The sequence below is a fragment of the Phymastichus coffea genome, unplaced genomic scaffold (genome assembly GCF_024137745.1).
Source record: "Phymastichus coffea isolate CEN01 unplaced genomic scaffold, Cenicafe_Pcof_1.1 PCOF00219, whole genome shotgun sequence".
NCBI lineage: Eukaryota > Metazoa > Arthropoda > Insecta > Hymenoptera > Eulophidae > Phymastichus > Phymastichus coffea.
This window is the reverse complement of record NW_026707030.1, coordinates 132,959-158,669: the sequence shown is the minus strand read 5'-3', so window position 1 is coordinate 158,669 and position 25,711 is coordinate 132,959. Positions and strand designations below refer to the sequence as shown.

The 25,711-nt window shown below is 35.8% G+C and overlaps 4 protein-coding genes across 4 annotated transcripts; 1 reads left to right on the top strand and 3 right to left on the bottom strand.

Annotated features, from left to right (window-relative positions):
* Positions 1 to 577: 577 nt before the first annotated feature.
* LOC131674197 (cytochrome P450 4C1-like) lies at positions 578 to 4,193 on the bottom strand. The gene is made up of 11 exons (XM_058952710.1): positions 4,088 to 4,193; positions 3,209 to 3,379; positions 3,033 to 3,139; positions 2,877 to 2,967; positions 2,623 to 2,808; positions 2,487 to 2,556; positions 2,293 to 2,419; positions 2,069 to 2,233; positions 1,775 to 2,006; positions 1,524 to 1,703; positions 578 to 1,462 (listed from the first exon to the last, which is right to left on the bottom strand). Exons 1-11 carry the CDS (start codon positions 4,164 to 4,166, stop codon positions 1,305 to 1,307), a joined length of 1,566 nt encoding a protein of 521 aa, XP_058808693.1. The 5' UTR covers positions 4,167 to 4,193; the 3' UTR covers positions 578 to 1,304.
* Positions 4,194 to 6,550: 2,357 nt separating this feature from the next.
* On the top strand, positions 6,551 to 12,676 carry LOC131674212 (sodium- and chloride-dependent GABA transporter 1-like). The gene is made up of 14 exons (XM_058952728.1): positions 6,551 to 6,751; positions 8,347 to 8,673; positions 9,151 to 9,370; positions 9,699 to 9,800; positions 10,239 to 10,407; positions 10,480 to 10,612; positions 10,678 to 10,812; positions 10,986 to 11,089; positions 11,169 to 11,293; positions 11,365 to 11,477; positions 11,635 to 11,766; positions 11,832 to 12,035; positions 12,310 to 12,477; positions 12,538 to 12,676. Exons 2-14 carry the CDS (start codon positions 8,440 to 8,442, stop codon positions 12,637 to 12,639), a joined length of 1,941 nt encoding a protein of 646 aa, XP_058808711.1. The 5' UTR covers positions 6,551 to 6,751; positions 8,347 to 8,439; the 3' UTR covers positions 12,640 to 12,676.
* A 1,015-nt stretch (positions 12,677 to 13,691) lies between these two features.
* Positions 13,692 to 14,960, bottom strand: LOC131674213 (male-enhanced antigen 1). The gene is made up of 2 exons (XM_058952729.1): positions 14,043 to 14,960; positions 13,692 to 13,981 (listed from the first exon to the last, which is right to left on the bottom strand). The coding sequence occupies exons 1-2, from the start codon at positions 14,223 to 14,225 to the stop codon at positions 13,694 to 13,696; spliced, it is 471 nt and encodes a 156-aa protein (XP_058808712.1). The 5' UTR covers positions 14,226 to 14,960; the 3' UTR covers positions 13,692 to 13,693.
* A 3,156-nt stretch (positions 14,961 to 18,116) lies between these two features.
* LOC131674210 (uncharacterized) lies at positions 18,117 to 23,886 on the bottom strand. The gene is made up of 18 exons (XM_058952726.1): positions 23,383 to 23,886; positions 23,155 to 23,274; positions 22,976 to 23,093; positions 22,637 to 22,901; positions 22,396 to 22,515; positions 22,224 to 22,314; positions 22,012 to 22,148; positions 21,812 to 21,944; positions 21,693 to 21,737; positions 19,804 to 20,061; positions 19,572 to 19,691; positions 19,393 to 19,510; positions 19,055 to 19,319; positions 18,867 to 18,986; positions 18,689 to 18,779; positions 18,480 to 18,616; positions 18,276 to 18,408; positions 18,117 to 18,208 (listed from the first exon to the last, which is right to left on the bottom strand). The coding sequence occupies exons 1-18, from the start codon at positions 23,623 to 23,625 to the stop codon at positions 18,158 to 18,160; spliced, it is 2,565 nt and encodes an 854-aa protein (XP_058808709.1). The 5' UTR covers positions 23,626 to 23,886; the 3' UTR covers positions 18,117 to 18,157.
* Between the last annotated feature and the right edge of the window lie 1,825 nt (positions 23,887 to 25,711).

The following is a 25,711-nucleotide window of genomic DNA, read 5'->3' as shown; positions in this document are numbered from 1 at the left end:
AATTCAACGTCTTGCTGTATCTTCTTTTCGAATTAGTATTTTAGATTCATTCGGATCCAGTCAAAAATTTTAGAATAATTTTCTCTGTAAAAGTAATAGCGTGGTTCAAGTTCGATCTGAACTGGAGTAAAAGTGTCACGAATTATGTACGTATCAATTGTGATGGCCTTAGAGCAATTCCGACGTCGGATTACGATTCAGTGGCTGCCAAAATACACGAGAATAATTTGTCGAGTTGATTTGATTTTAAATCTACTTATTACCTATACCTGTCTAGATCCACTGGGATCAAGTGAATTCTAGATTCAAATTCAGTGACCCTCGAAACCATATAAAGCTAGTCGTCTCTCTCAAACGACCGTTATCTTAAATTTGACCTTCATATGCCCTTGAACCTGATCCAATAGGACTAGTCGGTCCTTAAAGTTGCATGTAATGCAAGTTAATTCTTGTTAACTCGCTAAAGCAGATCTAAGTGCGATCCCGTGATCGTCATTGTAAATTAAATTTGAAAAATAATCTTAAAAAATTTGTAATTAATATTATTTATTGATTAACGGTTTTTCCCCACCCGGAATGCTACAAGCTGTATTGCAAGGTTGGCGGATAAAATGTCAATTATTCAAGTTCCGCCTAATTGGAGCTCACTTTTTCTTTATTTGTCACCCGTTTAGGACTGTCAACGACGAGACGCTCTTCATAGCTATACGAAAAATTAGACAAATTATTTCTGCTAATGCTTACTTCACACGATTCTACATTATATTGTGCACAATACTAGGCATCACATTTCTTTTATATTACGATTGTGTACATTTTTATATAATATTACGCATAATATATTAAAATATATAAGCTTGAATATTATATCTAATTTGGCAAAATAATACATATAAAATTATTTAATCGTTCGAACCACCGTAAACAACACGCGTGCACTTGGTTTTATGCATAAAATTTTGCCAATAATGATGCAAAGTTTTGTATAAAATTTAGTCAAATTCGACATAATTCCAAAATTTACATAGAATTTTAAGATTACGCATAATACGTATTATGTGAAAATGTATAAGTACAACGTCAGGAAAATTTTTTCTATGTGTACGTAAAGAAATGATAGTTTAGTAATGTTTGGCTGACATAATTATATAAGTATAACATCTATTCTATTGTAAAACTTCGAAAGAACGATAATAATGAACATTATTTATTGTCAATATCACATCATATCCTCGTGCAGTTCATTCAGACTATTATTTTTACGTTTGATACAATTCATTAAGCACGAAATAAATATATTTACATTAAATCTTATGAATCGTAACCATGTAACCGTCTCTCGAACGGATGGAAATATCTGTTTTCAAACGGAGAGTTTCCAGTTTCTGCATCGTTGTCAATCGAAATCTTCGAACTACGTGAGCCAGTATTGTTTTCAAAGCCATGATTGCGTATTTTTGGCCTATCACGATGAAGAGGAACATTAGCAGAGACAAAGCGTAAAAGAGAAATGAATGACTTACCAATGCAGCCACGAAGGCCACCACTGAACGGAATGTAGGCGTAGGGGTGCCTTGTATTCGAATTTTCCGGTAGAAATCTCTCGGGAATGAACTTCTCTGGATCCATCCAGAATTTCTCGCTTCTGTGAGTTGCGAATGGTACCATTACTATCGAGCAACCCTTCGGTAACGTGCATGTTTCTAACAATCAATGAACAATTTAGTACATTCACATTAGAAATGGGCACGCGTGAATTTTAAGCAGTCCATACCTAAATCGATGTCACCCGTCACTTGACGAACCATCATCGGTGCGATTGGGTAAAGCCGCAAGGTTTCTTTGATAACCATTTCCATGTATTTCAATTCAGGCAGATGCTCGATCCTGACATTCTCATCGCCAATGACTTTCTTAATCTCCTCTCGAAGTTTATCCTGGATCTCTTGGTTCATCGCTAGATTCAAGAGGGCGAAGGAACTTATAACCGCCGTTGTGTCTTGGGCCTACACAAGTCAAGTGAACGTTCAAGCTGACGAATTGAAAACATCGGATTGTTGACTCTTACCGCTGTGAACAGCGTGTAAATGTGATCTCTGATCTGGTCGTCGGTCAAGAAATCGTTTTTCAGCGCATAATCGATTATCTGCTCGAGTAGCATGAGTCTCGGTCTGTCTGACGCGATCGCTCCTCTTTCCAAAGCGTAATGTTCTTTTTTCTTACGAGCGACTGCCTACAGTGAAACACACTTTTCAATAAGAAATTGTGTCAGGGCTAAGTAAGCGAACTTACACTTTCGATGAAGCCGTGAATAACTTTCTGCCCTTCGTGTTGCCTCTTGGCCAAAGCCGTGCGGTAAAAAATCCAGTCGGGGTGCAGCCAAACTTTCATCATTCGCAGGTGGATCAACTCGTACATCCTGAAAGCAACACACAACAGCTATTGGCATTGGAAAATTTCGAATGGCTTTGACGCTGCAAACGCACTGTTCGGTCCAGTAAACTAATTCTTTGTGCCCTTCCTTCTGCGAGATGCCAGGTAATCCTAAGATAGTATCTGCAAAGTAGATTGCGTTATTTCCCATTTGAATACATTTCCCATTTGAATTTTCGTAACACCTACCGAAAATAATGTCGAAAGTGCAATGTATCAAAAACGGTTGAATGTCGAAGGCTTCGCATCCGACTTTTTCATTCAACAAATCGGTACAGATTCGACTCTGAGCATCGAAGTGTGCAACGTACTCGTTCAGCACTTTGTTGTTTAACATTGGCATTATAACTCTTCGATGGGTTCTGTGCATTGGACCTTAGATACCAAGTTGAATATGTTGATCTGTACGCGAATGAGCTTGGAAGTAATTTTTGTTCGGTTACCTGATCCGCTAACAAGACCTTGACCAACGAATGGCTCCATAAATCGGTAAACCGGATCTTTGTAACTCGCTTTCTGGCATCCAAGGATCACCTGGTATAGATCGATTCTATTTAATAGCGTGTTGAAGAAAGAAGAGACTTCGTGAAATATTTTACCTCGTAATCTTGTGGTTCCGTGAGAATTATAAATAATTTTGGACCCAACCAGAAACGCATTGGTGAATCATAATTATTCACGTTTTCCAGGATTTTATTCAAAGTTTCTGAAATAAGCGAAATAATTTAACGAAATGTATTAACTGTTTCGAGAAAACACTTCAATTTTTACGCACCCTCAGGTTTACAGGCAAACTGTAAAGCATTCCCGAGAATCGGGAGAGTCGGTGGTCCTGGCAATTTCGCAGCCAACTTGATCATTCTTGTTCTTTCTTTATAAAGTGCTTTGGCCTTCTTTAGTATCCAAACGGTAGTCAGGAAAAAGGATGTAATAATGAGAAAAGAAGCTGCAAATAAAAATAAGTAGTGCAATTTATGATTTATATACAAAATGCATCCTTCCACTTGTTTTCTTATTGTATCTCGTGTATAACTGTATGTATGTACGGTTGCACTTGGACATCGAACAACGAGGATCATTTACACGCTGATCACGATGTCATGGTGTGGCGTCGTTTCGCGACTATCTTTTTCGCGTTGCGTTTCTATTCGCTGGATTTTTTTGTTACGAAACGATCGATAGGATTTTTTTATTCTGATACTGCGCTTTTTATTGTATGATTTTTGGTCTTTAATTCATATATTGGCGAATTGAGTTTATTACAATATATTAAAATTGAAATTTACACAACTAACTAATTTCTGTTTATTTTTTAACGAACGAATTAAAGAACTAATAAAATAATTAAGATTATTTATCGGGATATTCTTTATTAATTTCCTTCGTTTACCGACTTCATCGAACTCTTCATCAATTTGATTCTTTCGAGTTATGCAATGTGAAACATAAAACTATGTTAAAGCGTTAAAAGAATAAATGAAATTTGCTATAATTGAATAATTATCCTTGTGTGTACAGATATAGACACACTCATGGTATAAATTAATGAAGCTATTATAGTCGAACGATGAGCCTGAATATCTTCGAGCGATGAAAAGAAAAATAATACTGTTCACTTTCGATTTCCAAATGCCGAGAAAAGGAAACAACTCACTCGTGTCAAAGTAAGAATAAGAACTATCCCTCGTCGGATAAATCGTCTGTCTCCACATCTTTTTGGATGATTCACTCATGATTGTTGTACGCGCGCGCACACGCAAGTCGACTTGTTCGCGAAAACTAAAGCCGGCCGCGCGTGCGACTCGACGTTTATAGGGAGCCACGCGTTGCCGTCACATCGTCGGATAGGCAGGTGAATGTTTAACGCGAGGTTCACGGTTACACACGTATTGAATGAGCTATCGTAGTTTATTTTTTTTTTTTTTGCCGAGAAGTTGAAAAAGATGGTGTTGACAGAGTTCAAGTCACTGTCGGCTTGTGAAATTGACAATAGTGCAAGGCGATTATCCAATGCTAGTGGAATCAGTGAGCCTGAAGATTACTCGCAAGATATACAATTTTTACACCTCACAGGACATTTGGCCGGTTGTTTCTCCCTTATCTTCAAATTTTTATATACTTTGTCCATTCTGTTATTTACGTTTACTATTATACAAAATGGAAACGATGAAAATCAACTAACTGAATGTGCCATAAATAAGCAAGTAAATGCATCACTTCTACAACGGCAACTTGTGCCAAATCAATTCTAGTTCGTCGGAAACTGAGACATAAGATGTAACGTGATGTTTCCGGTCACGATTAAACTTCGTTTGAATAATGTATCTTTTTAGGCAAGTCGGTTCCTCTTCGCTCGTAATTTCAAATCCACAGCATATTCCTGCATTTGAAGCACGTACAATTGAACCTATATCTTGAACTTTAATTTATGATATTTTCAGAAACTTTGCTGAATTATGATTTTGTCGGATATTTACATTAATTTTTGCTCTTCAATTTTTTTCGCGTACGTATTATAATAGAACGCATGTTGGATTCATAAATAAAGTTTATTCGCAATTTTATTCTTTTTTTTATTTTGCGGAAAAGTTATGTCCGCACATTTGTTTCCATGGAGTTGGTAAATGATACACCATGTAAACTGAAAATAATAGAAGAGCGAATTTTAAGGAACAAACGACTTTTAAAAAATGCAGCACAATTTTTGTGGTTAGCTGAAATCACATATTACTTTTAATAAAAAAAAATAACTATTTTAACATTTTTTACTATAATTTTCAATTATTTATCAATCACAACTGATCATATGTTTTCTTTAAATTACAAATAAATTTTAATCTTTGCCAATAGACGTTGCGAGATTCAGATATTTACCCCGTTGAACCATTGAAATAAAATATCCTCACGTAACAATTAATCAGATGGCCAAGCCTGTTCTCCGCTTGAGTGCGTCACCTGTTTGGCGAATCGTAAGGATATTAACGGAGGAATATTCCCCTAAGCAAAGTCCAATAGAAACTGCACGCGATGTTTAAATATAGATTGACACGCTGGCACTAATTCGTTGAATGGGCCGATATGCATTATGTGTAGTAGTAGGTGCGCGTGTACCGAGTCACTCGCGATGCGCTATACATACATTGATCAAGGGAGGAGCCTTAGCTCTTTTTCATTTTGGTTACAATCGTGTTATACTAATTTTCGTTTTATCGGTTCATTTTTGTATGAAGATTACTGGCGTTTTATCAATTTTAGATGTGATTGTCATATAAATTTTCAAGATAATGCAAAATCATATTTCAAGAAAAATTATTACCGATGTGTTGCTGGCCGGTCGATAGAATTTCATTTCCTAAATCAAAGTCACTTTTTAATTATTTTACACAAGTTAGTCTTAGTGTATGACTTGCTCAATGTAACGAGTTTGAATGAAGTACAGTAAAATAAGCAAATGATATTGTCTCCATTTTGTGTAGTTGTTTTGTTCTTTCTATATGTATATCTATTCGTAAGGGCACGGTAGAAATAAAATAATAATATTTTGCATTGTTCTACTGTCGCTGGAACATGGAAAATTCACGAGTCTTTGCAAGTCATACTTCCCAAAGAACTGCAAGCTAACTGAAAGCTTTAAGCCAGCAATTATCCAAATATAAAAAAGTTGTATAGTTCCATTCGGAGGCCAGCAAACCTTATTTGTCCATCCATTGTACATTGCGCATCCTATCTCTATAAAGGTATTATCAATTGTCCGTAAGCTGCGCATATACTGGACACAAGACGCGCGCAGAGATTGACCTTCTTAACTACTTTACTTTGTTAAAACTGTGATTACATGCAAATTCGCGTCTGCCTTAGTCGTCGACAATAGGAAGCGTCGTAGCGTGTCTTAAAAAATTTTTCCGCGCGAAAAATTCTATACGCTCGGGTTTTTTCCCCAGTAGTCCCCCATGTCGCACATTATTAAATCCCCCTCCTCCTTTTCGTAGATGTGCTCTCTCTCTCTCTCTCTCTCTCTCTCTCTCTCTCTCTCTCTCTCTCTCTCGATCGGCTCTCATTTTCATCTCGCGTGTATGATGCCGCGCTCTATGTTCCCCCTCGCGCGCTCTCTTTTTCTCGAGCGAGAGCGCGAGGCAAATGACGAGTGCTTTATCTCTTCGATAAACTCTTCTCTCGCGCAACAGCGCCAGGGTGAAACGCCTCGTGTAACAGTAAGCTTGCCAAATTTCTTTGCCCTTATACTTTCTCATCTGCAAGTGTGCTCAGCTGCTTCCATGTGACAGTGCTTCGGGTGTTATAATATCAGTCGTCTAAACAAGTAAGTTGATTCTCGATTTTTTAGCGGCCCAGCTTCTGAAATCGAAAAATCATGAGATTGCTTTTCAATTCAATCATATTACGCAAGAAAAGATTGTTTACAATGCAACAGTGAATTGTGTTTTTTCATTTGAAATGCCACGATTTGCTTATTGTATTTGTATGTTTTTTTTTTTGAAACTGCATTGAATGCTTTGGCATACGAATTTCAATTGTTGTCATAAACATGCATTTTCTACTAACATACAATGAATTTAAAAGCATCAGCTACAAGCCAACGCTGTATATTCGTCTAAATAAATATTAAGTGTTACTTCCTTCATTGTTTCGACTTCCTTCCATTATCTAATCACAATTTTAAAAAGAAAATACGATGGAAAAGGGAAGCAATAAATGTGACGATGCTTTTATGCTATTATCCCAACTGATGTGTAAATTATTCACTGAAATTGTAAGAAAAAACAATATAAATTCATCCCAATAAGCTTTTATCGCCTATTGTACAAGACCGCAATGTATTATAGAAAACACGCACTGAAAGTTACCCATGAGAATCGAGTAAATGGCGAAAGTGCAATATCAACAGCACATCGAAAATCTTCTCTCGTTCTTGTCGCGCATCTACTTAAAAGTGTCGTGCGCGTCCTTTACTACACTCGTAAAAAAAAAGGAGAATTATAGCTGGTGCGAAATTCACATTACATCCTTGATCGCTTGAAAAATGATCGGTTTTAATATTCCGTACGTAGCGTGTTTGAGAGTTCGTCGTGAGTTTTGTTCCGAGATAGCGTTGACGAATTTTCAAAATTTTCATGACAACGTCAGATCTAATTGAAATTCATGTTCATGACAAATGGAAATGGATATGAGAACCGCAAGTGTCTTTTCACTCGTTCAATTATACCCATTTGTTGCCTCTTTTATATGAAAACAGATAGGCCATTCATGAAAAAGACAACCGAATTTGTTGTCGAAGGATTTTATGGGTAAAAGCTTTCACAAGAGGGGAAAAGGGTGTGTGCGTGCGTGCGTGTGTGTGTGAGCAAGTATTAAATATAGGACAAGGTTGTTTCGTTGGGAACAGGCAAGCGTATGCTTCCTCGGAAGTCACTCGTTGCACGTCATCCATCATCATCATCATCATCATCACCACTCGCTTGCGCTATACAGCGAGTTTAGTTCCTCGTTCGCCGCCGTATTCACGTGCGATCAGCTGCATCGAAATACTCTTGTTTAGAAATAATCAATGCATTGTCTTCTTTTCGATGCGTTGTGTGTGTGTGTGTGTGTGTGTGTGTGTGTATTTTGAAAAAAATCATTTTAAATTGCATTAGCGAAGACCACGACATTTGTTTCATTACATATCTGCTAAAAGAATGCGCGTAAAAACTCAAAAAATTGTTCTTTCAAACGCCAAATGAAAGAAATATGCCAAGGGCAAAAGTCATAATAAATAATCGCAGATACACATCCCCCCCCCCCCCCCCCCCCCAGAATGACATACCAAACTAAAGCTTAATATCCGGCGATTTGTAGAACAGGCGATCGTCAATCGATAATAATCCAATTGATTGGTGCGTGTGTGTCCCCTTTTAGATATATATCCAGCAGCATCTATCGCACAGCGAATTAATGAGGATGAGGTGAATTTACTTTGGTAGCGAGTGAGCGAGAGAGGAAATAAAAAGAATGCCGTCGATCGAGACGATACAACAGCAGCATCGGGTTGACCGGTCGACGAGCCCGTTGCCAACGCAAAAGTCGCCTGTTGCTCAAGAACTCAAAGCTTTGTTCGCTGGCCCTTTGGATAAACGTCAACAACAACCGAATAGCGTGGATGCCCTGGAAATGGTACCTGTTACGGACAACGGCAAGGCGTTGAAAAGTCACGACTTGCCGGAACGAGGGTCTTGGAGTAGCAAGGTCAGAAGAAAATAATCTTTCATTACAAACTTCAACTTCATTAGTTTTCTAAGTGAAATGGGCAAATCTCAAATAAAGTAATACTCTATCAGTAAATTTTTAATTACTTGATGAAAATGGACTAACTATCGAAATGTACGGGGAACGAAATAATTCCCTTTCAGTTAACAAATTAGACTAATTAATCTTCGAAATGAGCACATTTCTAACGATGAACCAAACATAAAAAAGACTCATTTAATTTATTTATCAATTCGTTACGCCAATTTTTACTAATTGTCGATTGATAGTTCAACTTACGTTGCAATGAGTTTAATAACACAAATATTTGAAGCTTTCAAAAACAAATGTTCCTTATGGAAAAAATGTAGTGTTCGCGCATAAATGAGCCAGTGCGAACCACGCGAGCCGACCAAAATTCTACAATATTTGTTACATGACGTGTGATCAAGCTCAACTATGTACATTTATTTTCAGATCGAATTCATCCTGTCGGTGGTTGGTCTAGCGATAGGCTTAGGTAATCTGTGGCGATTTCCCTACTTGTGCTACAAGAATGGCGGCGGAGCATTCATGGTTCCGTACTTCATAACGCTGGCATTGGCTGGGGTGCCTATGTTCTTAATGGAATTGGCCTTAGGACAGATGATGACCATCGGAGGCCTTGGTGTATTCAAAATTGCTCCCATATTTAAAGGTGACACAATAATCCCGCGTATAAAGTTCACGATCTCTACCTTCATCTTTTCTCGTTGTCATGGTCCAATTAAAAATCAATGCATGTCTGTCACATGGTGCGTGAATTTGTATACATTCAAATCCAAAGGTTTTTTTCGACAACTTAATTTGATATGTTAAATAAAAAAAATTAATCCAGAAGAATGGCAGTTTTCCGCATTTAAAAAAAATCTATTTTTATTAGTGAAAGCCGCCGCAGCGCATTAACGTATAGTTGTATAGCAAAGAAATCCGCGATTTTCGTGGCATCGCTATAGCAAAACGATCGACTTCCTCGTTGATTTCAGGTATTGGCTATGCGTCGTGTGTATTGTCATGCTGGACGAACATCTACTACATTATCATTCTAGCCTGGGCCCTCTTCTATTTTCTGGTATCACTGCGCTCAGGTAAACTTCCTTTTCTCTTTGGTTTCGCAACGAACAGCAGAAGAACGCACGACGCGAGAGAGCGAGAGGCAGACCTCGACGCGCGACGCATACGGAATGGCAACGAGATACGTGCTGCACGTCGCTCAAATTGAGGAGGAATCTTTACAAAAGCGACACCCGCGAGCGTTGAATTCTTTCGTTCGCGCGTACGCGTAATATGGCGATGAGTCGTTTATCGAGCGCTTGCGCTCTTCGACGATCGAGCACGAGCTGTTCCGCGCTCGGCTCGGATGTTTTTCACTCGGGATATCGAAATGAAAAATGCCATGCCACGAGGAACATTGGATTTGGCCGAAAAATATTGCTCCGTGAAAGTTGGAAGTAGACGTCGTTTGCGAGGCATACGCACGATAGCCATCGCGTGCAGCTCATCCAGATTTGCGTTTGCACAAACAGACGTGCCCTGGCGAACGTGCGACAATTTCTGGAACTCAAAGTACTGCATAACTCCATCGGAACGATTGCGCACGCCGTGTTATCAGGTCGGCGGCGACGCGTACTGCTCGACGTCGCTTGGCAATTTGAGCCAGACGCTCCTGAAGGATCCCGTCAAAGAGTTTTGGGAGTGAGTGCCCTTGAGATTTGTCGTAAATGTTTGCACGGCGACGACTGACCGAAACTGCTTGGTGCTGCGCAGGAGGCGAACTTTGCAAATCTCCGACGGCATCGAGGACCTCGGTGGTATACGATGGGAGCTCGTGGGCACCTTGGCGATCATGTGGATAATATGTTACTTCTGCATCTGGAAAGGCGTCAAGTGGACTGGCAAAGTAATAGCGGAGGGAAAGCCGAGGATAACTGGCTCGTTCCCGTGCTGAATGAAACGTGCTTTCAGGTGGTCTACTTCACAGCGCTGTTTCCCTACTGCTTGTTAGCCGTGTTGCTAGTGCGAGGGCTCACGCTTCCGGGCGCCGTGGAGGGTCTCAAGTACTACGCGACGCCTAATCTCTCGAAATTGGGCGAACCCGAGGCAAGTGGCGTTGTTATTATTTGATCAGCCGTACATGGCGGCGCGAGGCGCGTCACCTTTTTTGACCTTGCCTCTCGTGCGAACGAGGCGTCCTTAATTCTCACGCGATTTTCACCGAGCTGCCGACGTTTCACGCGGATCCTCGATTGATTTCTCACGTAACGAACCCGCAGGTATGGATCGACGCGGTCACGCAAATCTTTTTCTCGTACGCGTTGGGCGTCGGCGCGCTAATCGCCTTGGGCAGCTACAACAAATTCAACAACAACGTCTACAAGTAAGACAGCTTTCTCCCAATTACAAGCGACCAAGCGTCCGGACTGTCTCACTGTACCTCTCGATGGTCTCCTTGTCAGGGACGCGCTGATCGTGTGCACGGTCAACTCGTGCACGAGCATGTTGAGCGGAGTGGTCATCTTCTCGGTCGTCGGCTTCATGGCGCACGAGCAGCAGAAGCCAGTTGCCGAGGTGGCCGCCTCCGGTAAGCGCATCCAACGCACAGCCGCGGGAGAGCTTTTTTTGATCGAGCGCGAAAACGATCTGCCGTCGTAGGTCCGGGGCTTGCGTTTCTCGTCTACCCGTCGGCCGTGCTGCAACTACCTGGAGCTCCAGTCTGGTCGTGCTTGTTCTTCTTCATGCTGCTGCTGATAGGCCTCGACAGCCAAGTAAGCTCCTCTTGCGTTCCCATTGCACATCCGTTTGTAAGTAACTTTGGCTCCGAGCTTGATGCGCGTCGATTCGGAGGACAAGCTTTCTTTTCATAATTTTTGTTCCGCGCTGCCAATCGAGTCGTGAAAATCATGAAAAATATGCCGTTTGCAGTTCTGCACCGTAGAAGGCTTCATCACGGCAGCAGTAGACGAATGGCCTCGCCTGTTGCGAAAAAGAAAAGAGCTCTTCATCGCAGTCGTGTGCTTCGTTTCGTTTGTCATCGGCCTGTCCTGCGTCACCGAGGTGACTTGTATGAAGCGCGTTTGTCGCAACTTTATTATTTATTCGCCAAATTATACATTCTTCAGGGTGGCATGTACGTGTTCCAATTGCTCGACTCCTACTCGGTCAGCGGTTTCGTCATGCTGTTCCTCATCTTCTTCGAGTGCATCTCGGTGGCATGGGCCTTCGGAGTCAATCGCTTCTACGACGGTATACGAGAAATGATCGGCTATTACCCGTGTTTTTGGTGGAAGATGTGCTGGACGATCACCACGCCGGCTATTTGTATTGTACGTAAGCACTTGCTGCTCGAAAAATATTACGGCTTGCGTGAGATGTTATTTTTATGGGATTGTCGTGGTTGTAGAGAAACGAATCTCCGCGAAATTGAAATTGATCCAAACATGAATACCTTGTCAAGTCTAATCGAGAATATTCGATGGTGAAAAATCGCGATGATATTGTAAAATTTTTAGTGCAGATAATATTTTATTATACAAAATATACCACTTCATTCTTAGTTTTATGAATCTCGCAGATCTGGTAAATCGTGTCATTTTCCAGGGCGTATTTACGTTCAATGTCATCAAGTTTGTGCCAGTTAAATATCTCGACTATGAGTATCCATGGTGGAGTCACGTAGTTGGTTGGCTCACAGGACTTTCCTCTATGATGTGTATACCGGGCTACATGATTTATCTTTGGTGTGTCACACCCGGAACTGCATCAGAGGTATTGTTGTCTCTGTACGATACATAAATATTTAATCGATAATTATGAAATGATTTTCAGAAATTTCGAAAATTGGTGAGAATCGAAGATGACGTTGCTACACTTCGAGCGAAACTAAATCCGGTTAAAGCTGCGGAAATCAAGTTAGAGTTCAATGTTTAAAGACAATTACTGAACATTCGTATCATGATGATTGCTACTGCCAAATAACAAAGAAATCGAAATACCAAAGAACGTTCCAACGAGTTCCAAAAGTTCATTTGACAATAATATGTCGAATTTGATTCGTCAATTTACAAAAGTGATTATTTTTATAATCTTCCTAAAATAATATCTCGTTCAATGTAAGTTTAAGCTCCGATATATAGTTAAAATAACAACAGTTTTTCAATGATTAAATGTAAATAAAAACTGGTATTTTTGCTATCAGTTGACATAGACAAATACATAAATTACTACATGGTTTTTTAATCTATTACGCTATTATATAGTTACATACAGTACAAGTACACACATCAAACTATTTTGTAATGTATATTATGGTGTAGAAAATTATGTGCCTTTAGCATGCAGTTTTTATTTAACAAGAAAAGCACAAGACACAACGCGATAGTGGAAAAGAATAGAGTATGTGAAATGAAACATCTCGTTAAAATAAATAATACTCACATCAATTTATTTTTTTTAATCAATCTATAATATTTTTAAGAATTATGTAATGAAAATTGATATAACTTTGCGTTATTTTTACCTGATATTGATATGATTACAAAACATAATACATTTTTTGAAGAACTGTTATTTATAAATTATTTTTTGACGCTCATGGGCTAAATTTGTTGGGAAAAATTAAATAAAATTACTTTTGTATTTCAATTTATAGAATATCAAAATTTATTGCAACACATCAATGCAAGTTTGAACCACTCTATAAATGCAAATTCAAAGTTGTATCTACATCCATAAGCAATAATATTCTCAACAATCTTGATCCTCTGCCAAAAATGTTAAATAAGTACAAATTTTGAGATTCTCTTACATTAGTAAGTTTTATGTATTAGCATATATCATCATAATTTCATACTTATTAGACTTTTTCAAATTTTCTTTCCATCTTTAATCAAAATAATCTCTTTCATTGTTATCTTAACAAAAATTGACTATTTACATATTTATAAGTGAAAAAATATTTGTTCCTAAAATACATCTACTCATTTTAATTTTTATCCTTTTGTATCTCTTTTATACGATGAATAAGCTGCTCTTTCCATTGATCTTCTGATATAGAGTTTGCCCATTCTGGTATTGCTGTGCTAGGTAATGTAAATGATGCCATCGCTGACTTTACTTCATTAATTTTATCTGAAGTTAACTCTATATTTGAAGGATTGCATGGTGATGACCAAACTTCTAGAGTTTCTGGAGGAACAGATGAATCTGCTACATGATTTGATTCTAATTCTGTTTGTTGATCTTCTGTAGGTGCTGAATTCCATTCAAATTCCTAAAAAAAATTATGCAGTATCAGCGAGCATTTAATTCAATAGATAATTAATAATACATACTTCTTCATCGTCATCATCATCTTCTAGAGGTTCTCCTTCAATTGGAACTTGAGAAAGTGGCATATATCCTGACATACCAACATCTTCATCTTCACTATCAGATTCTTGTGTAGTAATCACATTAACATTTAAATTTGAAGTGTCTAACTTATCTACAGGTTCTTGCGTTGGTTCTGGTGCCATTGCTTTTTTTTTCAATTTTTGTCTTTCCGAATCAATATTTATAATCGATAGAAGTGATTAATTTATTTGTTTGTCTAAATATAAATTTATGATGCTAAAATTCACTTTAACTTTAATTTTATATATTTGTTTTGTCAAACGTAACCTTTCATTTACACAACACAAAATAACCGCTCGGTTCTACGTAATTGCACTTTAATTTCTATGACAATTAAGATTTTGATTTATAAAAGTTAACTAGACATTCAAATTAAATTTTCAATTCTCGTAAATAAATAGCAAATGATTATTAAGGGGGAGTAGATGATTTACGACGTATTCTGTACATAAACAGAAACAGATAACTTCCTTGATACCTCCACCCAATTTTTTTATTACTTATGATAGAAAGGCGTACATCAATTAAATAATCGATCAATTGAAAATCTTAAACAATTGCTCTCAAGATGCTCTCTTCAAAAAAAAGTTGCTGCCTTTGTAGGAAATATTTACAAGAAGTTATTAACAAATTAAAATTTTATTGCTAATTTTCTTAATAATTATGCAATATCTTTTGGATAAAGTGGATTCATTTTATATAAATAATAGTAACCAATTTTGCTCTCACACTTGTATTTCCATTAAACAATTGGTATTATCAGGGAATTAAAAACAAATATGACCTTCTAACCTATACCGGCGTAAGGTATAGGAAATCGCGTTTTAGGACTCGTTCCATAGCAGGTCTGAAAAGCTAGCATCCAGATTTAGCTTTTTTGAGATAATCGAAAAAATAATTATAATATTAGATAGTTCATTGAAAAATCAACGATCTTTTCCGTTACCATTTATTAGTTCGACCTCGAAAAACCCTTTAAAAATATGAAATTAGTTTTGAATGCTGGACTCCAGCACCTAGGTACAATATGTGGTAAAATCTAGAAAAATTAATTAAAAAATAATTTATACATTGATTGTTAATAAATTAACCACATCCAATGTAAAGTTGTTGATAAATTAATTATTTAAATAAATAAAAAGAAAAAATTATTCCGGCCTGAATGCTGGGTGTTGGATTGATAGCTCAGGAACAACCGCCAAAGCGGCGCGTATGCTTCCCGCAATATCCCAGGGACCATGTTGTGATGATAGTCGTGAGAACTTGGATGTTGCGCAGTATATTATGCGTCGATCGTGTCCATCACAAAACTAATTAACATTGATTAGTTACTACATTGACAATATTGACATTCTTCTTGTGATCGACAGATCTGCGCACAATATACTGTGCAGCATCCAAGTGCGCATGACCAACACCATAACAAGGCCCAGTGACTCTTACTAATTTCTCCAGATAGTCCAAATGATTGCATCATCCTTATGTTAACGACCTTAATAACAATATATTAATTAGATAGTCTGCTTAATTAATCGATACTTAAAACTAGCAGATTAAATTTAAATGTAATTAGACTGTTAAACAGAGCTTTATTATTAGTTTTCAATGCTTTTAATTTCATCTCATTAATTTCATCTGGAATAAATAATGATAGCCACATTGGGGTGCTATCGATATAAATGTATCCTATTTTTTTAATGAATTTTTCTAGATTATGATTCGAGGACGAACTAACAAATGATAGAGGAACAAATTGTTGAATTTGTGATAAACTATCTAATAGTATAATTAGTTTATCCACTATTTCAAAAAAAAGTTAAATCTAGGTGCTAGCTTTTAAGACGTTCCATAGCTGTACTGTACACCATATGAACAGGACTGCCAAGTTGCTTCTCCCCTCCCCCCACCACTATTTTTAAGGAAAATCAATAGCCAAAAGGGAAAACGGCATTATAATCGCCCTATTTGTCCCTGGTATCAGTGCTAATTTCCCTTTTTTGATTACCTGGGTTGGGAAATACGTGAAAATTCCTGTTTCCCAATCACCTGGTGAAAGGCTAGTATCTCGGTGCTTTATTGTAAAATTTCGCGGGATAGGTATTAAAATGAAAACTATTATTTCTCTCGTCATATCCCCATTCGCTATTTCAATAAATGACATGGATTATAAATAAAATTAACTCATTAACGCTGACAGGACACTTTTTTAAGAGCTTTGTTTGAATAGTTGCTATGCAATAATTTCGAACAAATAAACTAAGAACACTGCTTTTTACGTTTTCGGGAGTGCTCTTTTCAGTGGTTAAAAATTTTGCAAAAAAAGTTTTACCATCGAAAAGTTCAAAATAAAAAAAAAACTAATATTTTCGGTTGAATTTTTTTTTAAATGGACTGTTTGTTCTCTTAACCTTTTTTGATGTCCTAAACCTCTCTAGATCTCAGTCTCGATATCTGAACTAAAAATAAGTAAGGTTTTCCGAACATACAAATTTTTTCATTAAACAAAATGGCAGCTTGAATGAAATGTTTTATCTGGAAAACTATGGACTCTTATCAAAATTCTTTAAGAACAAAATATCTTAGAATCAGTCAAAAAATATTATAGAATTTTTTTAGAATCGTTAAAAGAAATTTTTGAATTTTCGAAAAGTTACAAGATTGCAAATTTAAAAATCGTATTGGAAAGATCTGAAAAATTTGAAAATATTCTTTATTTGATTTTAAGATATTTTCATTCTCAGGAAATTTTAAGTAAAAAATGTAGTTTTCGAGAAAAAATTCTAATGGGGTTTGGAACATGAAACATTCCCGCTGCCATTTTGTTTATAAAAAAATTTTCATTTTTGGAAAACTTTACTTATTTTTAGTTTAGATATCGAGGCCGCGATCTATAGAGGTTTAGGATATATCAAAAAAGGTGAAGGGAACAAAGAATCCATTTAAAAAAAAATTCAACCGAAAAATCTAGCTGCTTTTTTTTTGACTTTTCGATGGTAATACTTTATTTGCGAGACTTTTAACCAACACCACTGAAAAGAGCATTCTTGAAAACGTAGAGAATAGTGGTTCCTAAATTGTTTTTATCCAAATTCATTGCATGGCAACTATTCAAACGTAGCTCTCGAAAAAGCGTCCTGTCGGTGTGAATGGGTTAATAGCAATTTTCGACATCTCAATCGAATAGCAGAAAAACGAGCTCAATCTATATTTTGCTATATTTTACTATATAATCTATATTCTGCTATATTCTACCAGCTTAATCTATATTTGTCTATTTCTGACAAAATTTCTTGTCAATGGCGCGCAGTCGTTTTCTTTTAAATAAAAACAACGTCATTTCCTCAGCTTTACATCGCAAAGCAAGAACAAAGTGAGTTGCATGAAATATTATTCATACGATAATTGTTAAATGCATGTGAAACCATCATTTTTACGGTACGTTAGTATATATGATGAATATCGGAGTTACAGACAAGTAGTATTGGACTAATTGATAATTGAATTTATTAAATTGTTAATTGATTTGAAAGATTAGTGTAGCTCACATATCTATACTGCTGAACATACAGTATATATATACGCGATTTCAACGTGACTCCATTAAATAGGTTAGAAGGTCATATTTATTTTAATTTTCTGCCAATACCGATTGTTTAATTTAATTGAGTTATTGTAAAATTAACAATAAAGTTTTAATTTGTCAATAATTTTTTGTAAACAATTCGTCTGAATAAATCGTCGTACGTCTTTTTATCATAATTAATAGAAAAACTCGATGGAACTATTAGGGAAGTGAACAAATGATTGACGGGACAATTTAGTTTTTGAAAGTTTGTTGCACTGTCAGAGTGTAATAGATAGATATGCTGTCGTGTTTTTGAATATGACATTCCAAGCCTGGCAGTAAACATTCATTTCAATACAGTACCGATTAGACAATACTTATTATTGGAAATTAATACGCAAGTTTTTATTTTTAATCGTCAAGTTACTATAGTATGGTTGTTATTTGAAATAAACTGAACAAAATACATTGCAGATCCTCTTTTACAATTCATCTAAAAGATGAAAAAACTGCTATGTATGACAACGACGATTTTGTAAGCTTGAACCGAAAAAGAATGATTATTGATGAATATTTGTTAATTTTTTAAAACATTAAAGATAATTACCGCTCCATAATTTTCCAAATTCATAGTATAAAATCCCCCACACGTTAATTGAAGAGGCTCAATGCTGCGCAGCATCATAAACTTCAGAAGTTTCTGACATTTGATGGAACAGTCGTACCATTCCGTATCGAATCTACAAATTCAACTCCGATGATTTTTTATTTATATTGTATTTGTGCAGATTTTTTTTGTAATGCCACATACGCGTCATGAAAGATACCACCACTGCTGTCTATTAGTTTTTGTCCTGGCCAACTCAAGTAGAACATGTGGATCATTAAACCAATGTAAATTAAAATGTATCTCATCAGCTCCATTGGGCGATCCATATATATCAATATCTTGAAAAGAACAGATGTTGATTAAATTCAAAAACTTGGTGATTATTTTCGCTAGCTTATAGGTTTACTGACCACAACTGAACCGGCACTGAGTATGCCCACATTGAATGCCATCACCACTAGAAAAGCTGCAGAATAAGACGATTCGAGAACTCGCGCAAAACTGAAATTAGACAAATGATTAATTTTATTCGTTTGCGTGCTAACATTTACTGCACACAAGTACATAAATGTTTATGATTTACTCAACTGCAAAACGTGTCTATGTAAATTAGCAGCTTTAGTCAATGCTTCGTATGTCATATCTTTTCTTTCACGGTCAACGGGCTCGCTTTTATGTGCGCGCTCTGTTGCTAATTTTAAACGCAACCTAAAAAGCTTCTAGTCATGGATGTTTTCATTTGATTCGTTTAGACATAAACTCAAGAATTCACTCACTTGACTATCGCTAGCAATCCTATGCACTGTTCAACAGTGACTGCGTAAGTCGAGTCAATAGTGCAGAAAATGAAAACAGTCAACATGCAAGTGAAACCTTCAAATATATAAATAGCTCTGTAGTATTCTAATTTGTCAACTAAAAAGTCTCCATCCAGTATAAAAATTTTCGGTCGCGATCCGTTTGCTAGAGGCAAAATTATGTCTAACACTGGCGAGAATGCTGGCAAAGTGATAAAAACAATCAAAGCAGAAAACATGTAAGCTGAAAAATAATGCCAATGAGTTTTAAATTTCAAATTTAGAAAAAAATACTGTCCATAAAAGGCGATACACACAAACGTAACCAACAGTTAGTAACCGTCCAGTTTCGGAAAATCTCAACAGAATATTTCGCTCAGTTTTATTCTCTAACATTTTCCAGTTTTCGACAATGTTGACATAAAGAAATTTTATCTGCAAAAAGTGCGAATGGAGATAAATTTGATCCGAATCTACTTGATTCATACGGACTCACCTTTTCTTCTGTGATGATGTATAAAAAATATTTCAAAGATGTTCCAAAGAGATAAAATAACGTTGCAATAGCTTGAATTACCCGGTCAGGATCATTTCTCGCTGCAAACACGCAAATGAACTGCAATTGTAAGAGCACTAATATTACTTTTTTATCATACGTGTACAGTATCAGTGGTTGCAGCGATTCGAATGAAAAACGAAAAATGGGTACACGCAAACCAGATGCTTACTTGCGGAATCACATAAATGACGATAAACACACTAAACACGACTCGAATAGTGATCTTTGTCGAGGCATGCTGATAGGGCCAGAGTCCCATAAATCTCAATAAATTCTTGTTGATAATGAAATACCGGCTGTCGAAGAAATCCATCTCCATCGCGGCACATCCATTCGTGGCTCCACACAAATACTCCGTACTTCGAGATATGATTTTCTCCTGCGGCGCGTTATTCACGTTTGTCAAAGTCATCGCTCGGCCTTTGTTCTCTCAGGTATAAGACATTTCCGAGAGGCAGAGCTTGGAAGAAAATAACTGTGCGAAATTACGCTGCGACGGCGATTTGCATACGGAAAAAGTCACAAACGCGCGCGTTTCGCACCTAAGCTAATATCTCGAGGGTGAATATCGCGCGAAAGTAATTTCCCTTGACGATGATAGTTTTGCGCGTAAGCTATTACCATAGCTGCCGAACGTGCATAAATTTTGGATTAGTTAATGTCTGTATCGAGTCGACATGCAGCTGGACAAAGAAAAATCTATATTTGCGTGAAGCCTCGGGCTTTACGCGGACGTGAACGATCGTCATAAAAATCCTTTGATTTTGAATCAAGTCCATTGTGTTCTGTCGGCTATGTAAATCTAGTGGAAAAAAAATACTTTAAAATCTCACACGGAGTGCATTTCTCGAATATATGTAGCGGCCGGTGCTCAAAAAGGTATGTTGAAAGCTCAATGTGCAATTATACATCTGAGTTTCAACAAATGAGAACTTGAGTGAATAAATGATTGCAAAGAATGAAGAAACTTATTGAAATGTATTTTAATAATAGTGGCCGAAATCTGACTAAATTTGATAGAACGTACCTCTGCATCTTTCTTCCGGGATTTTCCGTAAAATGGGAAAAATCATACTTTGACATAGCAACATTTTCAATCTCACAATTAGATATTTGTGCAGTAATCATATACGGTATAAAGATTTAAACGTGTCATTTCAATGAAAGTGTTTTTAAATGAGTCATTTATAACCATAATATATTTCAAACAGAAAATAAAAATTCTATGACCGTAATATTTTGTTGCCAATAGTTTGATGAATTTAAATAACTATAACATAAACAACATTTATATCATAACAAAATCAAAGGAAAAGTATATTGGACTTAATTACGTAAACTCTGTGATACAAGGGTTTTTTAAGTCTCTAATTTTGAAGGTCAATTAATTCATTTAGATCTTTTAAGAAGTTGAAATTAGGGATACGGGATAAATTTTGTAAGAAGAAAATTTTTTCGTACTAGATTCTTTTCATGTAATTTAATATGATTAAATATGAATTAATAGGTTTAACATGATAGTCAAGTAGCAGAAAAAATAAATTTTTTGAAAATACTATTAAAAATACTTTCAACGCTACTATTTCATTGTGTCGTTGAAATGAAAAATAAAACTGACAAAAATAGCAAATAAAAGGCTATTATAGAAAAACAAGAATTCTTTCTTAAACCGTATTCACAATTTCAACTAACAAGCTTCTTTAAAGATTTTTAAAAATAGTATATATTTTTAAAGCTTTCTTAAAATGAAACTTTTTACAACGCTTTTTCAAAATGGCGGATTCCTCCTCTGCTTCACAAATTTACAACTGAATTACGATTTAAGCAATAGTTTAAATTTAACTACTAGTTGTTAGTAGCCTTTTCCAATTTCTCTAAATAAAAAGCAAATGAGCTGCAGTAAACAATAATATAATTTTAATCGCTTAATTGTACCCTCAGTAACATTTTTTATTTATCTAATTATTTGCGATAAACGTTATTTTTAACAATTAACTTATCACAGTATGATTCCTTCTTCTCAAAACAATATTGTAGATCCTCATTTACAATTTATCTAAATGATGAAAATACTGCCATATATGATAGCGATGTTTTTGTGAGCTTTAACGAAGAACAAAAAATTGTAGTTGACGAGTATTTTTTTAAAGTGTTGATGAATAATAAAATGTCATTACTGATCCGTAATTTTCCAAGTTCATCGTGTAAAATCCTCCACCTGTTAATTCGAGAGGTCGAATGCTCCGCAGCATCATAAATTTAAGAAGCATCTGACATTTGATAGAGCAGTCGTACCACTCAGTATAGAATCTAAAAATTAATCTTCGTCATATTGATTTTAACAGTGTGAATGTTTTGCTTTCTCCCTGTTACGTACGCATCATGGAAAATAGCGATACTGCTATCGATTAACTTTTGCCCTGGCCAGCTTAAGTAAAACATGTGAATCATTAGTCCTATGTAAATTAAAATGTACCTCGAAAGCTCGTATGGACGATTCAAATATATTAATATCTAAAATAGAAGAAAATATGAGAAAAACAATTGTTGTACTTTCAATCACTTATGTCTATTACTAAATGCACTCACCACGACTGAGCCAGCACTTATTAAAAGTATATTAAATGCGATCACTACGAAAAAAGCATTAGAATATGACGATTCGAGTACTCGTCCGAAACTAAAATTAGATATTTAAATGAATTAAACATTATTATTTTGTTGAAACGGTGAATATATAAGTATGTAATATTTATTGAACTGATAAACATTTATATGTAATTTAGCGGCTTTCGTTAATGCTTCATATGCCATGTCCTTCGTTTCACAATTAAGCGTCTTGGTTTGCTTCGCATACTTTGTAGCCACTTCTAAACGAAACCTAAAAGTTTACGAAGGGGTATACTTTCACTTCTTTCATTAAACTTGGCAGATACTTATGAATTTGAAAAAATTACGTCCACTTCATTAAATTGAATAGCAATAATGTTATTTAAACTCACTTGACCACTGCTATCAATCCGATACACTGTTCAACAGTCACTGCGTAAGCTGCATCAATAGTGATGAATATGAAAACTGTCAAGATACAGGTAAGGCCTTCAAATATATAAATAGTTCCATAATATTCTAATTTATCAACCAAATAATCTCCATCTAGTATAAAAATTTTTCGTCGAGATTCGTTAGCCAGAGGTGAAATTATATCCAACACCAGTGGAAGTGCTGGCATAGTGATAAAAATAATCAGAGCTGAAACCATGTAAGCTGAAAAATTATACAATTGAGTTTTTAATTGTTATTACAGACATAAATTGTTATCAATGAAAGGTAATACATACAGACGTAACCTATAGTTAACAGCCGTCCAGTTTCGGAAAATCTCAACAGAATATTTCGCTCAGTTTTATTCTCCAATAGTTTCCAATTTTCTACTATGTTAACATAAAGAATTTTTATCTGCGAGAATGATAAATGAAGATGAATTTCATTTGAATACCCTACATTCATATAGACTAACCTTTTTTTCTGTAAGCATGTATATAAAATATTTCATAGATACTGTAATGAAATAAAATATAGTTCCAATAGCTTGAATTACTTTATCAGGATCATTTTTTGTTACAAACGTGCAAATGAACTAGAATTATAAAAACAACCAGTATATCATGAATGTACGTATTAAAAAATAGTCCGATTCAAACTAAAAGACAGTTATTGCATAAAGCGAAAACAAATCAGAACTTACGTGCGGAATCACAAAAATAACCATAATCGCACTATAAACAACTCGGATGACGAGCTTTGCCAGCGCATGCTGATAAGGCCAGAGCCCCATACATCTCAACAAACTCTTATTGATAATGAAATACCGACTATTGAAGAAATCCATTTCCATCGCGGCATGTTCATTTGAGACTCCATGTATATGTCTCTTGCCTCGAACTATAATTTTTCGCTGCGACGCGTTATTGACGTTTGTCGAAGTCATCGCTCGCCCTTTGTTCTCTCAGGTATAAGACATTTCCGAGAGGCAGCGGCAGAAAGAAAATGAGCGAATCAACGCTGCGACGGCGATTTGCATACGGAAAAAGTCGCAGACACGCATGTTTCGCACCTAAGCGAACAAAGGGAAAGATCTCGAAGAGCGAATATCGCGCGAAAGTAATTTTCCTTGGCGTGAGCTATTACCGTAGCTGCCGAACGTGCATAAATTTTGGATTAGTTAATGTCTATATCGAGGCGACGTGCAGCTGGACGAAGAAAAATCTATATTTGTGAGAAGTCACGGGCTTTCAGCGGTTGTGCACGACTGCTATGAAAATAATTCAATTTTGAATGCGATGACGAGTAACGACGACATCTATAACAGAAACAAATTTTCTCAAATGAAGAGGTAATTCAGGGTACGTATACAATATTTCGTCTAGGAACTGGTATTTTTAAACCTCTATATATATGAATGTTTCAAGTTTGGAGTTTCGATAAGTACAGATTTAAGTAAACGGAATGTAGAAAGTGGAGATGTTGATGAATGAAATAAATAGTCCAAGTTTTTCAAACTATAAGTGTAATTATCTCAACTTTTATGAATATAACATATATTTTTTTCACCTCGTTAAACATCCACTGGTAATTCGGATTCTCCTGACACTAGATCTTACAAAACGTAAGATCGGATGTATATTTACTTCAGCCCAATAGAATGACTACGATCAATAGTCGCTACAAATAATTATTATTAACAGCATTGAATAGTTGACTTTTTTTACCAAGATAAATCTTGCAAAGATGAATTTAGAGATGCAAATGTCACTATAGATACCGACCTGATCCAGGTATCAATTATTAACGATGCAAATGCTGCACGTGATAAATAATATCGATGATTTCGACGGCTTCAAATGATGAAGTTGTGGAAATTAAATAAGATCGACTATTAAAGTAAATAAAAACAAATACAAATATAATATCTACAGACTATAAAATTCTCAAATTTTATGATATTACATCCTTCGATGGTCAAATAAGGTTCGGCGCAGGATGAACTTCAAAAGGTTTTGGCTTTCAACAGAGCAATCATATCGCTGATTATTGAAACTGAAAATTAAATATTTCGTTGCTTGATACATTATTATTTGCTGCTTCCATGTTTAGAAATATTTTATATATAGGCTACGTAAAAAATGTCATTGTTTCCGTCAATCATGCCTGGCTCTGATATGTTAGATACAATGTACAGTAACCCAGCATTAATAACCAAATGTTAAATAAATATAAGTTTAAGCAACATATGTCACTGAACAATCATTGAAGAGAATCTTTATGAAAAACAAATATGAGTTTCACTTGAAAGTTCATAAAAATATTTTGTAATTTTATAATATTCGCTCACATTAACTGCTTCGCTGCAAGTACTAAATACGTTAGCAATTATAACGAATAGAAATGTTGAAGAATATTATAATGATTCCAATAATTAACCAAAATTATAATCAACATTCCCGATTATATGATAAAACTATCTTATTCTTTAATTTAAAGCGTAATTTCAAGATTTCAGTAAGTAGCCATATTAGATAAGCTAACGTGAGCAACATACTGAACTGTCGCGAATTGCTCGTTTGAGGTATGCACGGCAAGTTTGCGTAAATTTTTTTATACTCAACATAGGGTTAAGTCGCGTCATGTGTTGTTTTGAATCTTTTTTAAAAAATAGGAATGATGTAAGACGTGTGAATTATTTGGAAAATTCAAACGTAATAAGAACAATAGTAATATATATTTGAGTATAACGCATCCCTCGAACCAGATATTTAGCAAAAATAAGATATGCCGTTAATTGACGTTATTGCAAAGTATTCCACAGAAATAGCTCTCTCTAATAGTTATACCATGTGTAGTTGCCCTAATATTGGTATATTTGTAGATTATTTTACAATAAAAACGCTGATGAATGTGGTAAATATTTTATTTACCTGTGCACGGTGCTTATTTAGTTTCTTAACAGTTAGAAGTATATATTTAGAGATTCAATCTCGCTATAAATAGAGACCTTACTATGACTTTAGCCCTGT